Source organism: Saimiri boliviensis, chromosome 6 (genome assembly GCF_048565385.1).
Source record: "Saimiri boliviensis isolate mSaiBol1 chromosome 6, mSaiBol1.pri, whole genome shotgun sequence".
Lineage (NCBI taxonomy): Eukaryota > Metazoa > Chordata > Mammalia > Primates > Cebidae > Saimiri > Saimiri boliviensis.
In genome coordinates this window covers 71,249,602-71,272,222 of record NC_133454.1, presented here as the reverse complement: position 1 = coordinate 71,272,222, position 22,621 = coordinate 71,249,602, and the positions used below count along the sequence as shown (strand labels likewise).

The 22,621-nt window shown below is 36.4% G+C and overlaps 1 protein-coding gene across 1 annotated transcript in view; it reads right to left on the bottom strand.

The window, feature by feature from the left end:
• Nucleotides 1-6,110: 6,110 nt before the first annotated feature.
• PGM2L1 (phosphoglucomutase 2 like 1) overlaps nt 6,111-22,621 on the bottom strand; it is a 59,197-nt gene continuing 42,686 nt past the window's right edge. Inside the window, exons 7-14 of the mRNA XM_010334320.3 lie at nt 19,080-19,269; nt 18,667-18,764; nt 17,480-17,660; nt 15,404-15,497; nt 14,672-14,801; nt 14,263-14,452; nt 10,439-10,572; nt 6,111-8,683 (exon numbers count right to left, since the gene is read on the bottom strand). Of these exons, the coding sequence (XP_010332622.1) occupies nt 8,581-8,683; nt 10,439-10,572; nt 14,263-14,452; nt 14,672-14,801; nt 15,404-15,497; nt 17,480-17,660; nt 18,667-18,764; nt 19,080-19,269 (1,120 nt within the window). The 3' untranslated portion in view covers nt 6,111-8,580. The remainder of the gene's footprint in view (nt 8,684-10,438; nt 10,573-14,262; nt 14,453-14,671; nt 14,802-15,403; nt 15,498-17,479; nt 17,661-18,666; nt 18,765-19,079; nt 19,270-22,621) is intronic.

The window sequence follows — 22,621 nt, the reverse complement described above, 5'->3', positions numbered from 1 at the left end:
GCTGGAAGCCATTCAGCAAGTCACAAGCACGACTGCCTCCCAGGCTTCACTCAGATAGTCCCTCTACCTGGAGTTGAATTTCTGTATATGCCATGTACCCCTCTCCATCCCTTTGCTTACCACATCCTACTTGCCTTTAAAAATCCAGTTCAAATTCCACCTTTTTTTTTTTTTTTTGGCTGAGGACTTATGATATTGCTTGGCTTAGTGCTGGGTGCTGGGTGCTGGGGGTACTGCACTGAGCCAGCCGATTCCAGCCCTCAGGGAGCCCTCAATCCACTGAGTCCAATTATTCAGTCTGGTCTGGGAAGGGCTGCAACACAGGTGCTAAGGGAGAAGCAGAGGTGGGGCCCTGCCAGCTTGGTTAGGGCCACAGGCAGGAAAGGCTTTTCTGGAAGGGGTGGTTTTTGAGTTGAGAGTAAAAAGGGGATGAGTCGCTGGCTGAGGCCCCTCTGCTCCATCTGTTGTGCTGCTTCTCATGTCAGATAGAAATCACAGCTTTCTCTACTCTGCACTGATACCAGCATTCCGTGGATATTAATTTCCAGAGCTGGTTTTTTAAAAACTAACTGCCCGTAGGTGATCAGGAAGAGGAAGAGGACCCCAAACTGGTTATATAAGGAACAGCAGCCAAATAATGCATAGATTGGGAGGTAGGGGGACTGAGTGAAAAGGAAATGGACTTTTTTTTTTTAATAACACAGAGTTTCCAAATGCAAAATGTAGAAGCTGCAGAAGGCAGAGGTCAGCTGAACACAAGAAAGAACTCTCTACTGGCCTTTAAAAGAGAACTAACTAGTTTTGGCACATTATCCCTGGAGGGGTTCAAACATGTATCCCCATTGGAGGTCACATCATAGAAAATGGTGACAGTTGGGTAAGATGCCGTTTAAACTCCTCTCCAATGGGTATTCTGTTCTGCCACCATCATCCCTCAATGACCCTCATCAGCTGCTGATTGAAGTCCAAGCTCCACAGAGCAGCACACAGAGCCCTTCACCTCTCCACTCACATCCCTACCCACACCCACACTCAAATTCTAAGAGCAACACCAAACCACTTGTGCTCTGCACACTTATTCCATGTTCAGTGTTTAAAATGTCCTCCCCTCTCCCTTTGCCTAGTGTTTATTTCCCAACACTCTTTTTGCTGTCACTGTAGTGGATGTTTGTCACTTTTGTTTGCACTATTATTTCCAATTTGGCAACTTAACTCCCCACTGTGTCTCAATGGAAGGGTAACTAGTGGGCTGCCTCTTACTAGCACTCAGGAGAAAGGTGAGGGAGTCAGATCCTTCCTTTATCAGCCTCCAGTTGCCACTAGGAGGCAGGCAATGACAAAAATCCAGCCAACTGGCCCTTCTATCAAGTCACTTCAAATCCAAAGTCATAAGGAATAGATAAAGGTGATTTATCTGGTGGTATGGGGGCAGTGGCATGGTGTCCTTAACAGGCTGTTTAGGCAGTAACATGGTTGTGACTTCCTTCCTACTTTTTAGTCCTCTGGAGTACCCTTGCTTCTTGTTTTCAGGTTAGTAAATATGTATGAAATGAATGAGTGAAGCAGAGGGATAAAGGTCAAAGACTTAATCTAAAGCAAATTATGTGCAAGGTTGGACCGCTTAATGTTCAGAAATGGAGGTAAAGAGGGAAACAAGCAGGAGAATGGTCATAGCACTAACAGAAATGAGGGGAAGTGTTGGTTTAGGGAAGACAGAGAGAGGAAGTCTAGCAAATACCAAATTTGTATTATAATCCCCCCTCCAAAACATTTCCATTTATATACACACCAACTCTTCTCCTTTGGTGAGAACAAAAACAAAACCCTATATTTTAGGTTGAGTTAGCTGCGTGGTCTTTTTATGTGGGTCTCAAGTCAATGGCATTGCCCTTTACTTCAGAGACTCTTAAAGAACTCATCAAACAGCACATACCCAGTGACAGGAGAAATCAAAGATGATTTCGAGGTTTCAAACCAGGAGGATATGGGGCCACTCAGGAAAAGTAGAAAGAAAATGTGGAGCTTGAGATTTCAGTAGGTATGTTGAGCAGAGATGGCCCGACAGCAGCAACAAGTCTCTAAAACAGGTGGTATTGCTACTGCATATTTCTCATGCAATTCTGCGCATATACAGAATCAAGGATTTAGTGTTTTTCTTCTGCAAGAAGAAACATGAGATAGGCTCATTCATTTGACAAATATTTATTGGGTACCTACTGAGGGCCATACGCTATTCTAGGCAGTGGTAAAGTGGTGAAAAAGCTACACTCATGAGGACAGGTAATACTACTACTTAAATTGATTTGTTCACGTTTTGTGCTTTAAAGAACAATAAACTAGGGAAAGTAGTTAAGAACATCAGCATGGTTCTCAGAATATTCCATTTAGAAGGTGATAAAAGGACCTTGCAGAACATTCCTTTCAGTCATCTTCCCTTTGAGCCTGATCTGGGAAAGGCAGGCTACAGAGACCAGGACCACATACTCATAAGAACCCTTGGAAACTCAGTCCTCCACCAATACTGAAGCATAGATCTATGGTTATTACTTTGAGGGATCTCCAAACTTTAAACTTCTCTATCTTATTATAGTAGCTAGTGCTAACGTGGGCAAAGAAATTAGATCAGCTGAAGGAGAGAAAAAGAAAAGAAAAATAAGAACTTTAATGTTAGTTCTCACATCTGGGACTTTTGATAAACCAATCAAGAAATACTTCTTGAGTACTGAGCCAGAATATTCATTTAGCTGCAAAGTAGATTTTAGGGTATGTGATGTGTGCACTTCATGAATATTTTCTGTTTGGATAGTAAACTTTATGAACTACACAGTATCTCAAATAAAAATTATACAGAAACTCATGCCTATGAAGAAACCTGTTTATTACTGATAACACTTCATTTGGCTAAAACCACAGGAAATCCACACATAGATACATAAAGTGCAAATTCTCACAGGCAGTACTTATAATACACCCTGGTGTTTTATAGGGAAAAACAAGATGTTGACAGAAACTGTTAAAACAAGGGCACAATTTGAACTACTGCTACACACTTTAGTCAGAAAAAGAATTCATTCTTAACTGCATATATCTTATCTGGCATATTTAATGAGGCATACAAAGAGTTTATTCTAGCCTAGAACAACAAGGCCTAACCATACACAGAAGCAGACTCTTGCTTGAGTGTCTCTTGTAAGACACACGATGAATCACAACAATGGACAAAAACATACCAAATAGGATCAAATTAGTTGCGACTCACTTGGAAGGTAGTGCTACTAGGCTCAAAATGGCCACTTAGAGCAGTGATATTAAGTCTACATAGACACCATTGCTTTACCTTCCTGGTCAACACCTTGCTTTGAGTGTAAAATACCAGGCATTATATACAATTTCCACAGAGAGATATGATTTGCTCTCTCAAAAAAAAAAAAAAAACTGAGTATTTAAAGGGATGTCTGCTTAATAAACATCACATTATAAAGTTCAGTCATGGGACTTCATTCAAAAAGCTGAATTAGAAAATTCATTTTTTGATTGTTCCTTAAAGTATTTGCTCCTTTAAAATTCCTTAATTCCTATTATCAGCAATTAAACACTCTACAACAGGTACTAGGTGGTGTGGATATGAAAAACAATAAACCACAATTCCTGCTCTCAGGGGGCTGAGCACCAGGTGGTCCTTCTTAGCCAAGGAATGCCAATAGTAACAGAACTGTTTCACGTCAGTTTAGTTTGGCATTAATCCTTCCGAGGTCAGATTCTAAGGGCAGGAAATGGTCTAGATATGTTCTATGTTTACATATGTTGCACTACAGCCAGTGTGTATACCCCAGGGATATGCAGCCTTTGGGGGTGAGGGCTTGCGGGGAGAAAACTGAGCAGCCATGTGACATGGTACTCCTTTGTGGTGGCATAAGTTTCAGTAAAGATTAAAGATATCATTTTTATATTAGAAGTTTTATTATAGAGAATGCAAAATTCATTTACATTTTAAAGACAATATACTTCATGTCAGTGGTAGGCTGCTTCTGATTTTGCTCTCAGAACCCCTTCCCACTCCATCATGCCCCTCTGCTTTTAGGGTTATGCTGGTGGAAATTTTGAGCAGCAAACTCTAGGTATGTCACTTTGTCCCTATTTGGTCACTCTACACATTCTTATAGGTTCTCTTTTGTAAGTACATAGTCTTGAATAAACAAAGAGGAACGATAGCTTAATGAATGTACAGTATGGTGAAAACTTTAAGGTAACCAATAGTCAACACTAACTTTGTTTCCAACTAGAATTAAAGTCATGCTGTGCAAGGAGTCAGACAATGAGCAATTCTCATCTTACTATTATGCTTCTGTGGCTTAGAGTAAGATGCTCGGAGGGACAAATGTGAACAAGATTTCCTCAGATCTTGTGCTTTGGCTCCCCAAGTACAAAGAAAGCTGAAATAAAATGCTAGATCAATTGCTCACTCATTCATTTTGGTTAGTACAACTCTTTCCCCATTAGTTTCTAGAGCAATCTCAGACAAGTGAATTGTAAAAGGCTGTATGTAATAAATTAACATATAGCAGTATCCAGCAGACCAAAACAGATTATGAAATAGATTTAAAATTACTTCCTACAATAAGTCTTAAATATAATGACATTAACAAAATAACCAAAAGTCCATAGACAAATGTAGTTTGTGACTAAGTTTAAAGCATTCTGAATGAATACAGCTGAGATTTCTTATCAGTGAGGTAACAGGGCAGTAGTTCTTCACAGTAACAAAATGTGCAAGGGTGCCTAGGAAAAGAGGGAGGTAGAGAGAAAAAGGCATAAAATTAAATGTATCCAAGTGGAGTTTGGATTTTTCAAGCATCACTAATATCAATGGAAAATGTGAAAAAAAAATACTGATAGCAGCAGTTCATAGAACAATTTATCTATTAAACTCCAGCTAATATCTCTGTTGCATCAATTCCAGAAGCAACTTGCTTAAGAAATGGGAGGTCTATTTCCTATATAAAGACATTCCAAAGTATCCAATCTCTTAGAACCTCTCCATCTGCTAAAGTTTCTGCATCGAAATAACACTATATATTCAAAACAAAAACCTCAAATAACCTAAGCCACTATACATTCTTCAAGATGAAAAAAATTTTGTTCAAGTCTCACTTAATTTGCAAGGTTAAATTAAAAATAACTGTCAGGCAGGTAAATTATTCATTGCAGTTAATGCATCAGTTACTCAAGATACACAAAAATTGTTCTGTGAGCTAAGTTCTTCTAGATATGGAGTGAAACCCAAATGTTATTTTTAGTGCCCTTTATGACATTTTTGTTCTAACCTGAGTTTAAAAAAAATGTGCTTGGAAAGAAGGACCCTTAAAAAGTCATTTGTATATCCGTTAATTTTTAAACATTTTATTCCCTTAAAAACAAAAACAGATTTTGAATAGAAGATATTATGAAGATTCCTCCTCAAGAAGTTCCTAAATATTAAACTTTTCATACTGTCTTTAAAAAAATCCTCATTCCCTCTGGTTCTGTCTTCAGTAGAAAAGGAGAACACTATGGCATGGTTTTTCTTCCTTTGAACCTTTCAGTAAAAGACTTAATAAAGCTTTATTAGCAAACTTAGCAAACTATCTCAACAGCTTTCTCCTCTCCAGAGTCAAACAGTCTTTATTCCTTGAACTTTTTCTCAGAGGTCTTATTTTCTAATCTATATTTTCTTCGTTTTTATTTCTGCTCTATCTCTTCCTGAGTTCTCACATGATTCTGACATAACATCCTAGCAGGAACTGAATCCGTAAAAGGGATACTTTTTCTCACCTCCTACAACTTGGCTTAATTTTAGTGATCACAATAAAGGAAAATGGTAGGTGCATATTCATCATAACAACAAATAAACACAAGTAAACAGGTGGGCACAGTTTATTCCCTACTGTTACGGTGTTACATTTGCCCTTCACAAGAAGCATTTTCTGTGCCGCCTTATTGAAGCATTTCCTTTGTATCTTTATATTGTTGGGTTATTTCTACTACTTATTTTCAACGTATACTTTGATCTTGCCCTACTAATTATTTCCTTTCTCTAGAGCTCTAGAAAATTCCAGTTTTGACTTACATGCTTAATGAAAATTCAATCATTTTCACAATATTGTTCAAAATGAAAAAGATAAACAATGTGGTGCCAAAGGCTGAGACCTCCTAGCCAGCACTTCTGTCTCTCTTGGTCAGCTTGGGCTATCACTGAATTTATCCTGTTAGGCAAATGTGCACCTACTACATCAAGTTCGTATTAAGTATCATGCTCAGACAGACTAATGACAGGCTAGAATAATTACCTCAATTGATACACTTCAGAAACATTTGTAAAATTTTGTTAACTTTAACTCTGAACTTCAAAATTTTTGAGATAAGAATCCTTCAATAACTCTTCACCTTAAAATGACTTAAATGTTGCATTATATTAAAGCACTCAAATAAAACTGTTCTTTTCATAATAGAATGACAGTCATGACATGGTTTTAGTAACTATGATACATTTTAGCTTCATGTTTATCAGTCACTGAAACACAGAACTAAACCAAATATACATGTTTTTCATATATGCAACATTATACCACTTTTTAGAATATATGCCATTTCCTAAATTACAATCTACATTCTTATAACAAAAGATGTTTTACACATTTTAAAAATAAAACAAAAATTCTACACATTTCTTCTCCAGTGCAAAGCCTTTGAAAACACATTAAGAAAAATGGTGCTCTACATTTAGCTAGCTGTCTATTATCTACAGTCATACAGTCATGCAAGATCCAACGATAAGAAAGTAAGGAAGGAACAAATTAACAATAGTGGCAATACAATAATTTGACAAGTAGGTTTAGATTATATGAGCTCAACCAAATGTTAGTTGATAGCTGCAACCAACCAAACTATGATTTAAGGAACATTCTAATCAGTTCAAACTTTATACTATTATTTTATATGAAATAAATTCTCTAATTCCAGTGCTATCTCCTATAAGCAATTTGTTTAGGCCTTGTTATTGTTATCTCCTACTATACCCCATGTGTATTCTGAGAACTATGTAGGAAAAAAGATACATTTTAAGAAGATTAAACAGCATTTCTCTCTCTCTCTCTTTTTTTTTTTTTTTTTGAGACAAAGTCTCACTCTGTCACCCAGGCTGCAGTGCAGCAGCACGATCATAGTTTACTATAACTTAAACTCCTGGCCTCAAGCAATCCTCCTGCCTCAGCCTCCGAAGAGTGCTGGTATTACAGGTGCAAGCCACCATGCCCAGCCTAAACAGCATTTCTCTATTAAACCTTTTCAGGAGACTGTAGGATCAGCCAAAAGTGACTTTTGGAAAAAAATTATTTTCTACACTAAAAAAAGATTAATACCATGCAATCAGAAATTCTACAGACGTCAGCAAGATAAACTGGACCTCTGTTTTAAAACATGTAGTTTTAGTGTTTCATAATACTTTGGATGTTTTCATAATAAAATTTGGATGTTTATTTCTTAGTAAGATTAATGTTACTTATAAAAGAATAAATCTACTTAGAAAAATGTACTTCAAAAGTTAGACTGTCAAATAAATTCAGAGCTCCTTTCTCAGTTCAGAATTTTTTCTGTACTAAATGTTTGATAAATGACACAATCTAATATAAAGATCCTTAACTACATTAAGTCTGCTTTTATTAAGATCTTTATTTACAATTCCTAAGATTTTAAAACCAGCAAACTCATTTGATATTGAGGAAGCACCTAGAGATTTTGGAAGATTTTCCTTAACTACCTGAAAATTCACTGATTAAATTATGATAAATGCAGGAACACTGTTTTTCAGTTCATACCAGACCCTGAGAAGGCATTGAGAAATCTGACAAGAACAAAGCCAATAGGAGTGTTGCCACTATTGTTTTATGCTCAGTAAACATCAGAATTTTAAATACATACAGTAAATTAAATTGCGCCAAGGGCACCTGAAACAGACATGCCAAAACCACACATTGTAACATCTGTTCTAAACTACAGAAATGCTAAATATCCTATTTCAAATACTCTAATTTGAAAATTAATACCTGTGATGTAACAATGACATTTTTCATAACAATCAAGGAGAATACCATTTTTTGCCCAATTTTATGGAGTAATTTCCTTAACTAACCCTATAATTATAACGTTTACCTGTCTTTTTTTTTTTTTTTTTTTTTTTGTCTTTTACCATGCTATACACAATTACAAGATATAGAACTAGGCCTAACCACATTTATAAGAAAACTCACTTTTGAATTGTGATATTTCTGTTAAAAGAAGAAAAATACATTACTATAACACTTTTAGTGTAATGACTTTTGTTTAAATTATGAAAACATTTGAATCATTTCCCTCTAGACCATATCATTTCAAATTTATAGTTTGTTTAGTCTAGCCAGTTAACCAAAAAGAAAGAAAACAAAAGGAAAAATATACTTGGCCAGATGAAAGAGAGAGAGAATGCTAACACAAGGTTCAATGTACGGAGTTCTTGGTTGCTCCGTTCCATATGCCCACACAATGTTACGATGTATTGGTGTACCCCTAAACAGAACGCCAGATCAGTCCATTCTTACTGGGCTGAAGAAAATTCTCAATTAGAGCATCAATGAGTTTTTTCAATTCTTCCTCCAGTAAAGCAGTATCACTGAGGAAAAGATGAAGAGTTTTGGAATTATTTATTTTCATAGGCTTAAAATGTATTTAAAGTAGTTTTACTTTTTAAGAGGTCCTAATGGAATGATTAAACAATTGGTAAACAAAAGAGAAATTCACTTGGTTAAAACAAGACCCTCCCCACCACCGCAAAGAAAAATTACATACAAAGAAAACGTTGCTATCACAAACTGAAGTTGAGCTGCATTAATAGGAGTTCCTTGGCACATGATAAACAGAGTATCTCTAAGATAGATATCTCTAAGATATCTCTAAAGAATTTAGTATATCTAAAGAATTCTCCTAGGTCAGGAGAACGTGGTTCAAATGGCTTTGAACACCGATACCAGGTGTTAGGAGAAAATGGCTTTCTGAAATACTTTGAAAAATATTCGATACAGATGTTATGGAATGATACATCTTTCAGGTAGCAGAAGGAGGTGTGACTAAAAGAATGGGATGTTTAAAAAAAATAGATATGCACTTAAAAGAAGGCCCTTGAAAGTCATCACTGAGGCACTGCCATTGCCTAGAACATTTTGAGGCAAGCCTCTTTTAAATTGCCTTTATAGTCATTTAAAAAACTACACAACAAATTAGTTCTTATTACTTTAATAATCTTCCTTCATTTTAAACCAGATGTAGCATTACCCAATTTGATTTACTTTAAATTCTGCTTTGAATGACTTTAGGAGCTCTTTATCACCCTCAAAAGAAATGAAATCTATCCTTAAATGCAAAAATTTATGGAAATACAAAATAGTGTGGCTTTGGTTGGACTCTGAAAGCAATTCTAAAAAATCTCCTTCCCAAATATACATTGGTCAATGACAATATTACAGGAGATAGTACTTTTAATACATTTAAGTAGCCTTTGAATATGTTTATGAAATTAACTTAGTCACAAGTCATCCTCTTAAAAGGAAATGAACTGAGAAGATTCTGTCAAGTCCTATTTGACACAGAAAATGAATATCTGGAAATAAACTAGATATCTGATGATCATTTCCTTATGCTAATCATGTAATAGTTAAAGATCAAAGAATCTTTCCAAGAATAGAAATTCGCTACAATTTTAAAATTCAATTCCCAAATGATACAGCTGCTTTAAAAAACAGTCTGGCAGTTCCTCAAAAGGTTAAACACAGAGCTACCATATGACCCAGGAATTCCCTCCTAGGTATATACCCAAGAGAAATGAAAACATACATTCACACAAAAACCTGTATGTAAATGTTCATAACAGTACTATTCAAAACAGCCAAAGAGTGCAGATAACCTGAATATCCATCAAATGATCAAAAGAATAAAAAGCGTGGCATATTTATGAAATGGAATATTGTTGGGCCATAAAAAACAAAATTTAAAAAAAAGGGAATAAATTCATGCTACAACTGAATCAGGGTGGAAGCTAGAAACCATAATACTAAGTAAAAGATGGCAGTCACAAAGGCCCATATGTTATAAGAAATGCCCAAAAGAAGCAAATCTTTAGAGAAAGACGTGTATTGATAGTGTATTGGTGGTTGCTGAGGGCTGTAAAGGAAGGAAATGGGAAGTGATTTCTCATGGATATGGGCTTTTAGGGGTGATGAAAATGTTCTAAAATAGATTATAGTGATAGATGCACGACTTTGAATATACTAAAATCCACTGAATTATACATTTTAAGTGGGTGAACTGTATGGTATGTGAGTTATATATCAATAAAGCTTTTGTATGTGTATCTGAAAAAATCAGTTCTCACCTCTGGTCAGGTGACGCGCACATCTCTGCATAATACTTTATCTTTGGTTCTGTCCCACTTGTCCGGAGGGTAGCAACACAGCCATTTTGAAAAGTAAATGTAATCATTTGGCTGTTTTTACTCACAGGCAGCACCTATGCAAAATGGCAACAACCATTTAATTATAGTTGGCATCTTTTTCATTTTCAAGAATTATAAAATACAGTCCACTTATATGAGGTATCTAAAGTCGTCAAATTTACAGAAATAGAAATTAGAATGGCGGTTGTCAGGGGCAGGGTGTATGGGTATGGGGAGTTATTACTTAATGAATAGTGTTAGTTTAGCAAGATGAAAAAGTTCTAGAGGTCTGTCGCACACCAATATGAATATACTTAACACTACCAAACTATACACTTAAAAATGGTTAAGGTAGTTAATTTTTATGTTATGTGATTTTTTAACTGCAACATGAAAAATTAAAACATATCTTAAAAGCATTATAAAATACAAATGATGATTACTTATATGATAATTCATAAACATACCATTTACTGAATAGTTCAGGAATTGGGTTATATACCTCACATACATGATCTCTGGGCCTCAACAGTAATCCTGTAAAGTAAGTATTACCACCATTTTACAGACGAGGCTCAAAGAGAGTAAACAACCCACTCAAGACAATCAGCTAAGTGGTAGAACAAGAAGTGGAAGCCAAGTTCCAAAGTCCAGACTGCCTCTATATTTGCGAAGCACTTGCACGTTTATCAATCGTCTCCAAAGAGGAGTGCACATATCCTGCATATACTGGGGTGCAGAAAAAACTGTATTTTTTATAAAAATTTAAAAAAGAAGTCATGTTTTACTGACACTAAATATATGGATTAACACTGGTACTCTTGTTAGTCCACACATCAGTCTATCAAGGCATCTCGAGGGGATTGTGAGGGTTGTACTAAGGCAGAGGGGTTGACAGTGGTACTTTTCCTTAGCTGTCCTGAGCCATGAGTCCTGTCCTTGAGATCCCCACTTTTGGTCAGCACATTACCATATATCAGTGACTTAAAACAGAGATCTTCCCTTCATTTTTACTCACAGCCCATAAAGTAGCAAGTCCTTTCTGTACTTTATTTAACTCAACTTTATTCAGTTGTCTCCATACTGCTCATATACTGAATTCAGGCGACCATCATACCTCATCTAGATTGCTGATACAGTGTACTAACCGATCTTCCTGCCTGGAAGTTTGTCCCTCAAAACCCACTCACCATACAGGCTATTCTTCTCTCTCATACTCCAGTTACAGACAACTACCTTTGGTTCTTGGAAGGAGAATATGATTTTTCATCTCTGGACCTTCTACTTACGTTCCCTTTGCCTGAAAAACCCTCTGCTCCTCCTGCATCTGGCTAACTCCTAATCATACTTGGGAACTCAGTTCAGAACAGTTCTCTAGAAAGTCTTCCATAAGCCCCCAAAGTCTCTTCCATGATATCCTATGCATGCCTCTCCTGGTAGCACTTATCATTTTGTAAGTTGCTGTTTACTTGTCCATTTCCCTACTAGACTTTTCCTTGAGTGCAGTGTCTCTGTCATTGCTATATCCCTAGTGTACCTATGCCTGTAGTAAAGAAGGATTCTGATACATGAATACACAGATGAACATCAATCAATCTGAAACATGGAAAAGAGAGAATTCAGGAAGGCCTTGACACTTACTATGCAAACTTGGAGATAACAACATCTATGCTACCTACCTTACAAACTTGTAAGAACCAGCAGAGATGAAAAAGCACCCTGAATAATATCGTACACTTTAATGAGAATTAAGAGGGAAAAAAGCATTATACCAAAGGCTACTTGAGCACAGCAAATTAGAGAAATAAAAAGAAGCAAAAGATAATTCAAGCAATTTACAAAGATAGAAAAATAGATACACTTATACACAGGATATCAACACCAAGAACTAATATTTGTTGATTGGACAAATATGCAAAAATGGAATATGGGTATTATTCTACACGATAAACTACAGATTTTCCAAAATACATTATGTCCCTAGAATCTTGAGACCACATCAGAACATTACAAATGGAAATTTGGGCTAATAATCATTATAACAAAAACAACAACAACAAAATGAAGATAATCAGCAATCTATGGCATTTAAGTATTTGTTGAGCAGCTACTACATGGGTAGAAACTTTGAGAGGCACAAAAGTACATCAGAAAGGAACCTGCCATGTACAACACAATGACGACATAAAACAGAAAGTAACAGGAGGAAGGCACACTATGTAATGAAACCTGAAGAGGAAGGTGTCTAATTATGGGGCCTAGAGGTCACGTGGAACAGGTGATATTTGCCTTCAGTCTTATAGTGGCTGAGATATGGGCCTGTAAAAATTGGAAAAATGGGTAAACTAAGGAAACAACTGAGCCAAAAATGCAGAAATTTTAAAAAAATGTGTATATATAGGTAAGTAAGTAAGTTGTTTTATTTGGCTGGAGGTATAGGGAATAAGGTTGGAAAGGGATGTTAAAATTTAAAATATGCATGGCTTTGAAATTATAGGCTTTTACACTTATTTTCAACATTATCTAGCATCATTGCTCATTTCCTCTCTTTCTCTCTCTCTCTCAGCCCCGCCTCTCTCTGGAGCAAAACAATGGGTTCTAGTCTCAAGAAACTCACAGATCTGAAGTTTCACCATTTTGTTATAATATTGATGTGGGTGAACCCCCAAATTGGGGCTCAGCCCAGGAGGTTTCTTGGCCTCACACAGAGAAGTAATTCAAGAGGAAAGCAATTGGTGGGCATGGTGGCTCCCGCCTGTAATCGTAGCACTTTGGGAGGCCGAGGTGGGTGAATCACTTGAGGTCAGGAGTTCGAGACCAGCCTGGCCAACATGGTGAAACTCTGTCTCTACTAAAAATACAAAAATTAGCCAGGCATGGTGCCTTGTGTCTGTAGTCCCAGCTACTCAGGAGGCTGAGGCAGGAGAATCACTTGAACCTGGGAGGCAGAGATTGAAGTGAACCGAGATCATGCCACTGCACTTCAGCCTGGGAGACAGAGCAAGACTCTGTCTCAAGAAAAAAAAAAAAAAAAGGAAAGCAATTATTTTATCAGAGCAACAAAATGGCTGCTTCATAGGCAGATAGCACTATGGATTGCTGACTAGCTATATTATAGCTTCTGCTTAATTAGATGCTAAATAAGGGGCAAGTTATTCACAAATTTTCTAGAAAAAGTGTGAGTTCTTAGAACAAGGGTTCCTCCCCATTTAAACCATATAAGGTAACTTCTGGGTGTTGCCATGGCATCTATAAGCCGTCATGGTGTTGGTGGGAGTGTCTTCAGCATACTTATGTATTATAATTAGCATACAATGAGCAGAGAGGGGAATTAGAGATTGCTTTTGTTGCCATCTTGGTTTTGCTGATTTTGGCTGGTTTCTTTACTGCATCCTGTTTTGACCAGATCCTGTTTTGATCAGTGGGGTCATGACCGGTAGTTGGAAACAAATCCTGCTGATCGCCAACCTCAGTATGAATTATTATAAATTGTTAACTTTTTTAAAAGAAGTGTTTACAGGAGCTTCCAGCTTGGTGAATGCATGGACTTGAAGGGAGGCTCTAGGCCCCAACCCCACCCCTAGTACATTGCCCTGTACATCTCTTCTCTGGCTGCTCCAGAGTTGTCCCCTTTATTGTAAACTAGTAAACATGAGGAAACTGGATTGAACCTCATGTGAAATCTGTCCTGCCTCTGGACTTTTTGGTGACATGAGCCATGAAATTTTCTAAATTGTTTGGGAAAAAAAAAAAAAGGTACTTACTGATTTCTTATTAGGCTGGTTACTGTCATATCCAGTGGTAATGTCCCGTACATGCAATATAGCAAATGTCCCACAAAATTTTGGATATTCTTTTGGAGCATCAAAATTACGAAGCCTTTCAAATATGTTTTTGATGGTAGGTGGTTCATAACACAAGAAATAGGAAGTTTTCGAAATATGATAACCATATCTGTGCAAAGATTCAAAGTGCTAAAATTAGATTTCAGATAACTCTTTAGAAAAGTATATATTAAAGAAGATCAGCCTACTACAGTATTTTGTAGAAATTGGCAGTCCTCAATTCACATAATTTTAAAGGATTGACTATTCTTCAGAAACAAATTTAGAAAACTAAGGGTGGGACAATAAAAAAAATCTAGTGTGTGAAATTCATAATAGTAGAACTTACTTTTCATAAACCTTAATCAGTTGCTGTTTCAATGTTATATTCATGGTTTCCAGGTAAGATGCCATCTCAGCAACCACAACAGCTGCACTCACCCCGTCTTTATCCAAAACTGAAGTTCCACAGAGAAAACCTGAGGATTGAAAACCATCACTAGAAAAGAGGAAAACTTAAGCCTATAATTTCAATAGTTTTACATTTCTTCAGAAGGATGAGGAATTTTTTTTTTTTTTTTTTTTTTTGAGACAGAGTCTCGCTCTGTCGCCAGGTGCCAGGGTGGAGTGCAGTGGTGTGATCTCGGCTCACTGCAACCTCCGCCTGCTGGGTTCAAGCAATTCCCCTGCTTCAGCCTCCCGAGTAGCTGGGACTATAGGTGTGCGCCACCACACCCAGATAATTTTTGTATTTTTAGTGGAGACGGAGTTTCACCATGTTAGCCAGGATGGTCTCGATCTCTTGACCATGTGATCCACCCGCCTCAGCCTCCCAAAGTGCTGGGATTACAGAGGTTAAGGAAATTTAAAAGCCTAGTAACAGAGGAAACCCATCAATATTTAGAGGATACTTTGGTTCTTTTTTTTTTTCCTGATAAGAAATGCATCTACACATTTCTCAGTTCTCTGTAGTTTTTACAACTCCAAATATGAAGCCAAAACATAAAAAACTCCTCCTACAGAATTACATTTTTAAAAAATTATCAATCAAATTTCAAAGATTTTAATATTTTCTACATACCAATAGACTCTTCAAATGCAAAAAGGACTTCTTTCCCATTTTCCAGGAGGTCTTTTATCCTACTTCCAATCCATTTAAAACCTGGTAATGTTTCCTGAAATGCAGAGGAGGCCACTCTAGTTAAGTGATTCTCTCACAAATACCTATTAGAGAAAAAGCTGCCACTACATGCATATAACATTCATATAGTGATTTTCTACTATAGTCTTCAGTCCACAAAGATTTATAGAGTAGCAGACATATAGTAATACAGTGCCATAAATACACACACTGCTACTCTTGATGATCTATTATTTCTAGATTATAGTACTAGGTGATTTACACCAAACATAACCCAGCATTTATAAGTGGTCCTTCATATAGTCACAAAGTAACATGAATAAGTACTGAACCAGGTGCTTTACATCATTATCTTTTATAATGCTCACAAACACTATTGCTGAAACACAGGCTCGAAAGATAAGTCAGTCTGTCCAAAATTATACTGCATATAAGAGATGGAGTCAAGACTCAATATCAAGTTTCTGCTTCTCAGAAACTGTCTTATAAGTGATACTATAACCACTAATGTAAGAGTGCCATGAAGGTTGGTGGATTTACTTTCCCTGAGTAACTAGTCGAAGGTCATGAAGTTTTTCGGTGATGCACTTTTAATATTAGCACAATGTAAGCTTGAATCAAGTGTACCTTCTCATAACACTGTGTCCTGTTAATAAAACCACCAAAACAGTTACTAAGTACTTCTTTAAATAATTAGATTTGAGGACTTTTCATCTAATGAGCTACTGTTCACTTTAAAGACACAATCTTAGAGTCAACAGAAAGACTATGTGATACACACTAATTCTAAAGCTCACCAACTTGTTTCCTAATTCACCTCTCTACCTCCTTACTAAAAAATAAAAATAAAAACCCAAAAACCTCCCTGCTACAAAACAAGCAACTAAAATTATAATAGTGGTCTTTAGAATTGGTCTTTTTTCTCTTTTGTGCTCATTATACATTTTTCTTGCTATAGACAAAAACAAGGAAAACATCAGAAGCTTAGGCCTGAATGAACTTTCAGTATCTTTTTCTTTTATTTTTAAATGGAGTCTCATTGTCACCTAGGCTGGAGTTCAGTGGTGCAATCTCAGCTCACTGCAACCTCTGCCTCCTGGGTTCCAGCGATTCCCCTGCTTCAGCCTCCTGAGTCACTGGGATTACAGGTGCATGCCACCATGCCCGACTAATTTATGAGTAGAGACAGGGTTTCACCATGTTGGCCAGGCTGGTCTCGAATGTCTGAACTCGTGATCCACCCACCTCAGCCTCCCAAAGTGCTGGGATTACAGGTGTGAGCCACCGCACTCAGCCCTACTTTCAGTATCTTCTATTTTGCTATTTGTGTTTTAGAAAGTATAAGGTTGAAACCTGTATTTCATAAAGACAGGTACAATTTTCTTTTACTCAGCCAATTGGTATTAAGACCTGTAGCCTGACTATGGCTCAAGAAAAATGCCCAGGGGCATTTTCACTGCTTTTGGCAAAGATGGCAGAGGAAAAGCAACTTAGTTCCCATAGCTGCAAAAATGGTCAGCTTAAGAGTCTTAAAGTCACAAGGTTAATGATCTGGGCTGAAGGAGAGCCACTACTTGTTTTTTCGTGATGTAGGATTGTTGGGTCTTAATATGCAATTTAGAAGACTACTTAAAGTTTCTTAAGACTATGCTTGAAGAACCTAAACAAGAGGTTGATGACAACCACAAGTTTTTGGAGTGAAGTCTGAGTTACTAATGAGGCTGCCAGGAGCTAAATTTTCCCTTTCTGAAAACCAGATATTATTGTATGGAGTAATAAGTATTAATGTAATTTTTAAAGAATATCTCATCTTAGTCCCAGAAATTCATATACAGTACTGGATGAATTTTGGCTCAAGGTGTCTAAATTATCAAATAGACTGAATAAGTGTTAACATAATTAGAAAAATAAGGGAATAACAAATGAAATCAATGAAAGTCAGTTTTGGTGAGGAGATATCTTTAGCATTCACAAACAGGTTTTAAAAAGTAGTACACAGACATAATCTATTCTTACTTCAAAATGAAATCCTTCTTTAAGTGCAATTGCCTTCAAAATTTTAGAAGAGACTGTGGTGGCTAACATATAAACATTCTTCACATCAGCATTTCTTGATTGATTTTTCTTCCAGCAATCAAACATCCACCACCCAAACAAAGCTGCCAACTCATTCCCTGTGAAAACTTTCCAACAGCCACTGTAGAGAGAAGGAAAATGCAATGTCAAGACCTTTCTTTTCATTAAAACTTCTTGATTCCAAGGCCTACAAATAACCATCCTTCAGTTAGGAAAAATCAGAAACCATTATATGGGATTTTTGAGACAACATTTACTACTACTTGTTTTCTAACTGCCCAGGGGTGATTTTATGGTAGGAATGATTACAACATCTTCTGGAAAATTATTATATCATTATAATTATTCTCAATGAGAGAAAAAATTATGATTAATAATTAAGACTTTCTATGTAAGGACATTTGTCACATTATAATGGTAAAAATACATAGCAACCTAGAGGACTAAGGTTAGGAAATGGCTACATCATAAAGTGATCTGTTGGGATGGCATGTCTTTTTTTTTTTTTTTTTTTTTGAGATGGAGTTTCGCTCTTGTTACCCAGGCTGGAGTGCAATGGCGCGATCTCGGCTCACTGCAACCTCCGCCTCCTGGGTTCAGGCAATTCTCCTGCCTCAGCCTCCTGAGTAGCTGGGATTACAGGCACGCACCACCATGCCCAGCTAATGTTTTGTATTTTTAGTAGAGATGGGGTTTCACCATGTTGACCAGGATGGTCTTGATCTCTTGACCTCGTGATCCACCCGCCTCGGCCTCCCAAAGTGCTGGGATTACAGGCTGAGCCACCGCGCCCAGTGCATGTCTTTTTAAAAATTAACATTTTTAAACAATATATAAAGTCAGGGGAAAATGCTTACACTGTAAGCATTGTTTGAAACATTTTGTACAATTGAAGTGGAAAATAAGATATAAAACTATTATAAAATAAACAAATACATCTTTAAATATTTCAATTAAAAAGACAGGAAAGAATTGTCAAAGTATCAGGTGGTTATTTCTGGATGGTGGGTTTATAGGAAATTTATGTTTTTTTCTTATTTTTTCATTATTTTCAATGAGTCTATAAGACTTAAAATACATTGCTTTTCAAAGTTCAAGCTTTTAATCAAATAACAGATTCTACATACTTCTCCTGAAGTTCTGCTGCTGCCAGTCTGTCTGCATCAGGATCTGTGGCTAGTACTATTCGGGCATTTTCTTTCTCTGCCAGTCTCAGAGAAAGTTCCTGAAACAGTGACCCAAAAAGCTCAATTGTACTGAAGAACCTAAATTCAATGTTAACGTTCCTATATGTAGGCACAATGTTAGTGATAGGTATTTTAGAAGGCATAGAATTCAGCTAAATTTAAAATAAGAAGCTAAAAGTAGGGATACCTACCATAGACATTTCAAACAAACACAGCCTTTGACTGCAATGCAATTTAAAAGATGTAAACTACAGTCCTTTCTGCTTATGTAATCTTTGAATTGTCAGTGAGTTCTATCTATTCTGGGGGATGGTTTAATAAATTAATAATAATTGAAATATTTTTAAAAATACCAGCACAGATTCTCCTTCTTCAGGATTTGGACATTTAACAGTAGAAAATTCTGGATCAGGATCTTTTTGTTCTGGTACTGGAATTGGAGGCTTAAAACCAAACACTTTAAAAGCCAACTGCACATAGTCATGTCCAACCCCATGAAAAGATGTATGCACAAATTTCAAGGTGGTCTTTGAGTTTAACTCCCTGTAAGAGAAAATCAACATGCAATCATGATCACAAAACTTCCACAAAAGGATTGAACAGCTTCACTCTGAATAGATGCTCAGTGCTGCCAGGCAATCCTACTTTTTACCCAAAAAGCTTACTTTTTTACTCTCCAAGTTGGTGACTTAATTAGCACCTTTTCTTCTTATTCCTTTTCTCCCCCTTCACTTCATACATCATTGAGACACAGAGCCGTTTGATGGAAACTTCCTAATTATCACACACCAAACCGACAACCCCACAAGCATCCCATATTTTTCCTTCTTCCATCTGATAATAACGAAGAAGTGTTATTTGTATCAAAGGTCAACCCCTCTACTTCTGCTCTGGTCTCCATCTATTCTCACTTGAGAACTTTAGTACGTGGATAATCCTCTCTTGCCAGCATAATTTCCATTAGCATCTAGTCTCTGTTTCTTTGGTCTTTTCCACAGCAAAACTTTCTACATACTAACCTACCATTTACTAACCAGTCCTCAAAAAAAATAAGATTTATTATGTAAATAATAAAAATAAAATGTTATGACAAATTTCAAACATATGCATAGGCAGACAGAATATCTAACACCATATAACCATTACCTCACTTTAATATGTTTCTATAGTCTGTCAATCTAGTCTCATTTATTCAAGACATATTATTTTACATGAAAATGCTTTAGTATTTGAAGACATAACCATATTATCATTACTACAGCTAACAAAATCAACAGTAATTTATTTCCTCTAATACCCTGTGTTCAAATTTTCCCCAAGGGTCTCAAAAATACTTTTAACAGTTGTTTTACTTGAAGCAGAACCTGAGTGAATGAGCTCCATATAATTTGGTTGCTATGACTCTCAAGTATCTCTCTCTCTCTCTCTCTTTTTTTTTTTTTTCCTGGAGATGGAGTCTCACTGTCTCCCAGGCTGGAGTGCAGTGGCATGAACTTGGCTCACTGCAACCTCCGCCTCCCAGATTCAAGTAATTCTTCTGCCTCAGCCTCCTGGGTAGCTGGGACTACAGGCACAAGCTGCCACTCCTGACTAATTTTTTGTATTTTAGTAGAGACGGGTTTTACTGTGTTGCCCAGGCTGGTCTTGAACTTCTGAGACGAAGTGATTGCCTGCCTGGGCCTCCCAAAGTGCTAGGATTACAGGCGGAGCCACTGAGCCCGGCCCCAAGTCTCTTTTAATCTATAAATGTTCCTCCCTTCCTTCCCCAACCCAAATGTCATTTATTGAAGAAACTGGGCCATTTGTCCTATAGAATTTCCCGTATCTCCAGTATGTAGACTGCATCCTTTTGCTATTAGCATGCTTCCTCTATCCTATTTGTTCTGTAAATAGGCAGTTGCATTTAGAGGTAACATCAGATTCAATTTCAATTCTTTGGACAAGAATAGGTGCTGTGTATTTTCTATTGACTAACAGGTGGAGGCACACAATTTGTACCTTACTTTAAATGCTGTTAAATTAAGATTCATCAGTGTCTGCCTAATCCTTACATCAAAAAATTTCCCATCAACTTTTCACCTATGGGTCTTAACAGCCCTTGATAAGCATTACTTAGATACATTATTTATTAAATGTCACAAAATAGTGTGATTTTGAAAATTCTATTATTCTTTCTGCATTTATTGGATTTTTCTTTTCAAAATAATGATCCTTCAACAACCATTTGATTAGTCCTAAAATTCAGTTCATATAGAAAAGACAGAATAAATTAGGAGAAAATTTCAAACATTTATTGATTTTCAGAAAGAAAATTTATAACTTATCAAATTTCAGCATGAGTGATTTTCAGTCCAGCAACTCCCAAAGGTGACCAATAAAGTGCTTTTTTTAGTATTACTAACAGTCATGGGCTTTTTATGTTTAATGTTTTAATTCATTAAGGTTATTCTTTTTGATGCCCAACTATCCAATCTTTGGTCAGTGGGAGCCCCTTCGAGTTGGCTCCTAGATCCTTATGATATGACCTCAATATCTTTGAAAGCTAAACTGTTTTATGGCAAAGGAAAAAAAAAGTCATCTCAGGCTAATTTAGTACATTTTCTGCCCCAGTCCTTGATGAGAATCAATTTTTCCAATAAGCCCTGGTTCCTTTTACTTGCAAATGGTATTTAGAAACCACAATCTGGGCTTTAGTGGTAGGCATAGGCCTTTTTAGTAACAGAACTAGTATTTTAGCATTTCAGGTAAATAAAACGTATTTCAAATTCAAATTTAAAATTATAATTTAAAAATTATTTTATTTGATTTACATTTGCTTCTCTTAAACTAAAATCTTGGATCCTACTGATATTAGCATAATTACCCATTTGTTTAATAATATGTATGTATATGTCTATCTATGTATTTATTTATATTTATATCTGTAAAACCACCTATATTACTACTACCAGTATAGCTATCAAATACAATTTGAGGTTTCTTTGTAGTTCTTTATCCTTAGGATGTATCCCACTAGAAATGTATAGTCAGTTACTATAAAGTCACTTGAAATAATTCTTCTCTGTGTAATTATGCCTTCAGCTTGATAAATAGTCAGGTTCACTTGTTAATTTGCTTTTGCCCATATACTCTTTAAAAAAACAAAAATAAAAATGAGCAAAGACAGAAAGGATAACAAAAGAATCAAATTCTTTTTAGACTGAGTAGAGGTGGTAGCATTGAGCTAGTATTATTGTCCACTTATTTTAGATGGAGAACTGAACAACTGATACCTTGATGGGTATACTTTTGAAATTAAAATAAAGTGGAGAAAAAGCCAAAATTATTTTGTAGGATAGGAAAAATACACTCAGTAAGCCAGGATTCTTCCTAGCAATAGTGTTAGCTATTTACAGAAGAATTATAGAGATAATTATGGAAATGTGGATATGGTTAAGGAAAAATAAATCTTAAAGGAAATGTATTGATCTAACATAGAAGAAATACATATATTTAAGTATAATTTAACAGCTTTATTGAGACGTAATTCATATACCACATAATTCACCCATTTAAAGTATATGATTGACTTTCACTATATTCATAGAGTTGTTCAACCATGACCATGATCAATCTTAGAACATTCCCACTACTCCTGAAAGAAACTCTAGGCTGGGCATGGTGATTCACACCAGTAATCCCAGTACTTTGGGAGGCTGAGGTGGGCAGATTACCTGAGGTCAGGAGTTCAAGACCAGCCTGGCCAACATGGTGAAACCCTGTCTCTACTAAAAATACAAACATTAGCCCAGCATAGTAGTGGGCATCTATAGTCCCAGCTACTTTGGAGGCTGAGGCAGGAGAATTGCTTGAACCAGGGAGGCAGAGGTTGCAGTAAGCTGAGATCACGCCACTG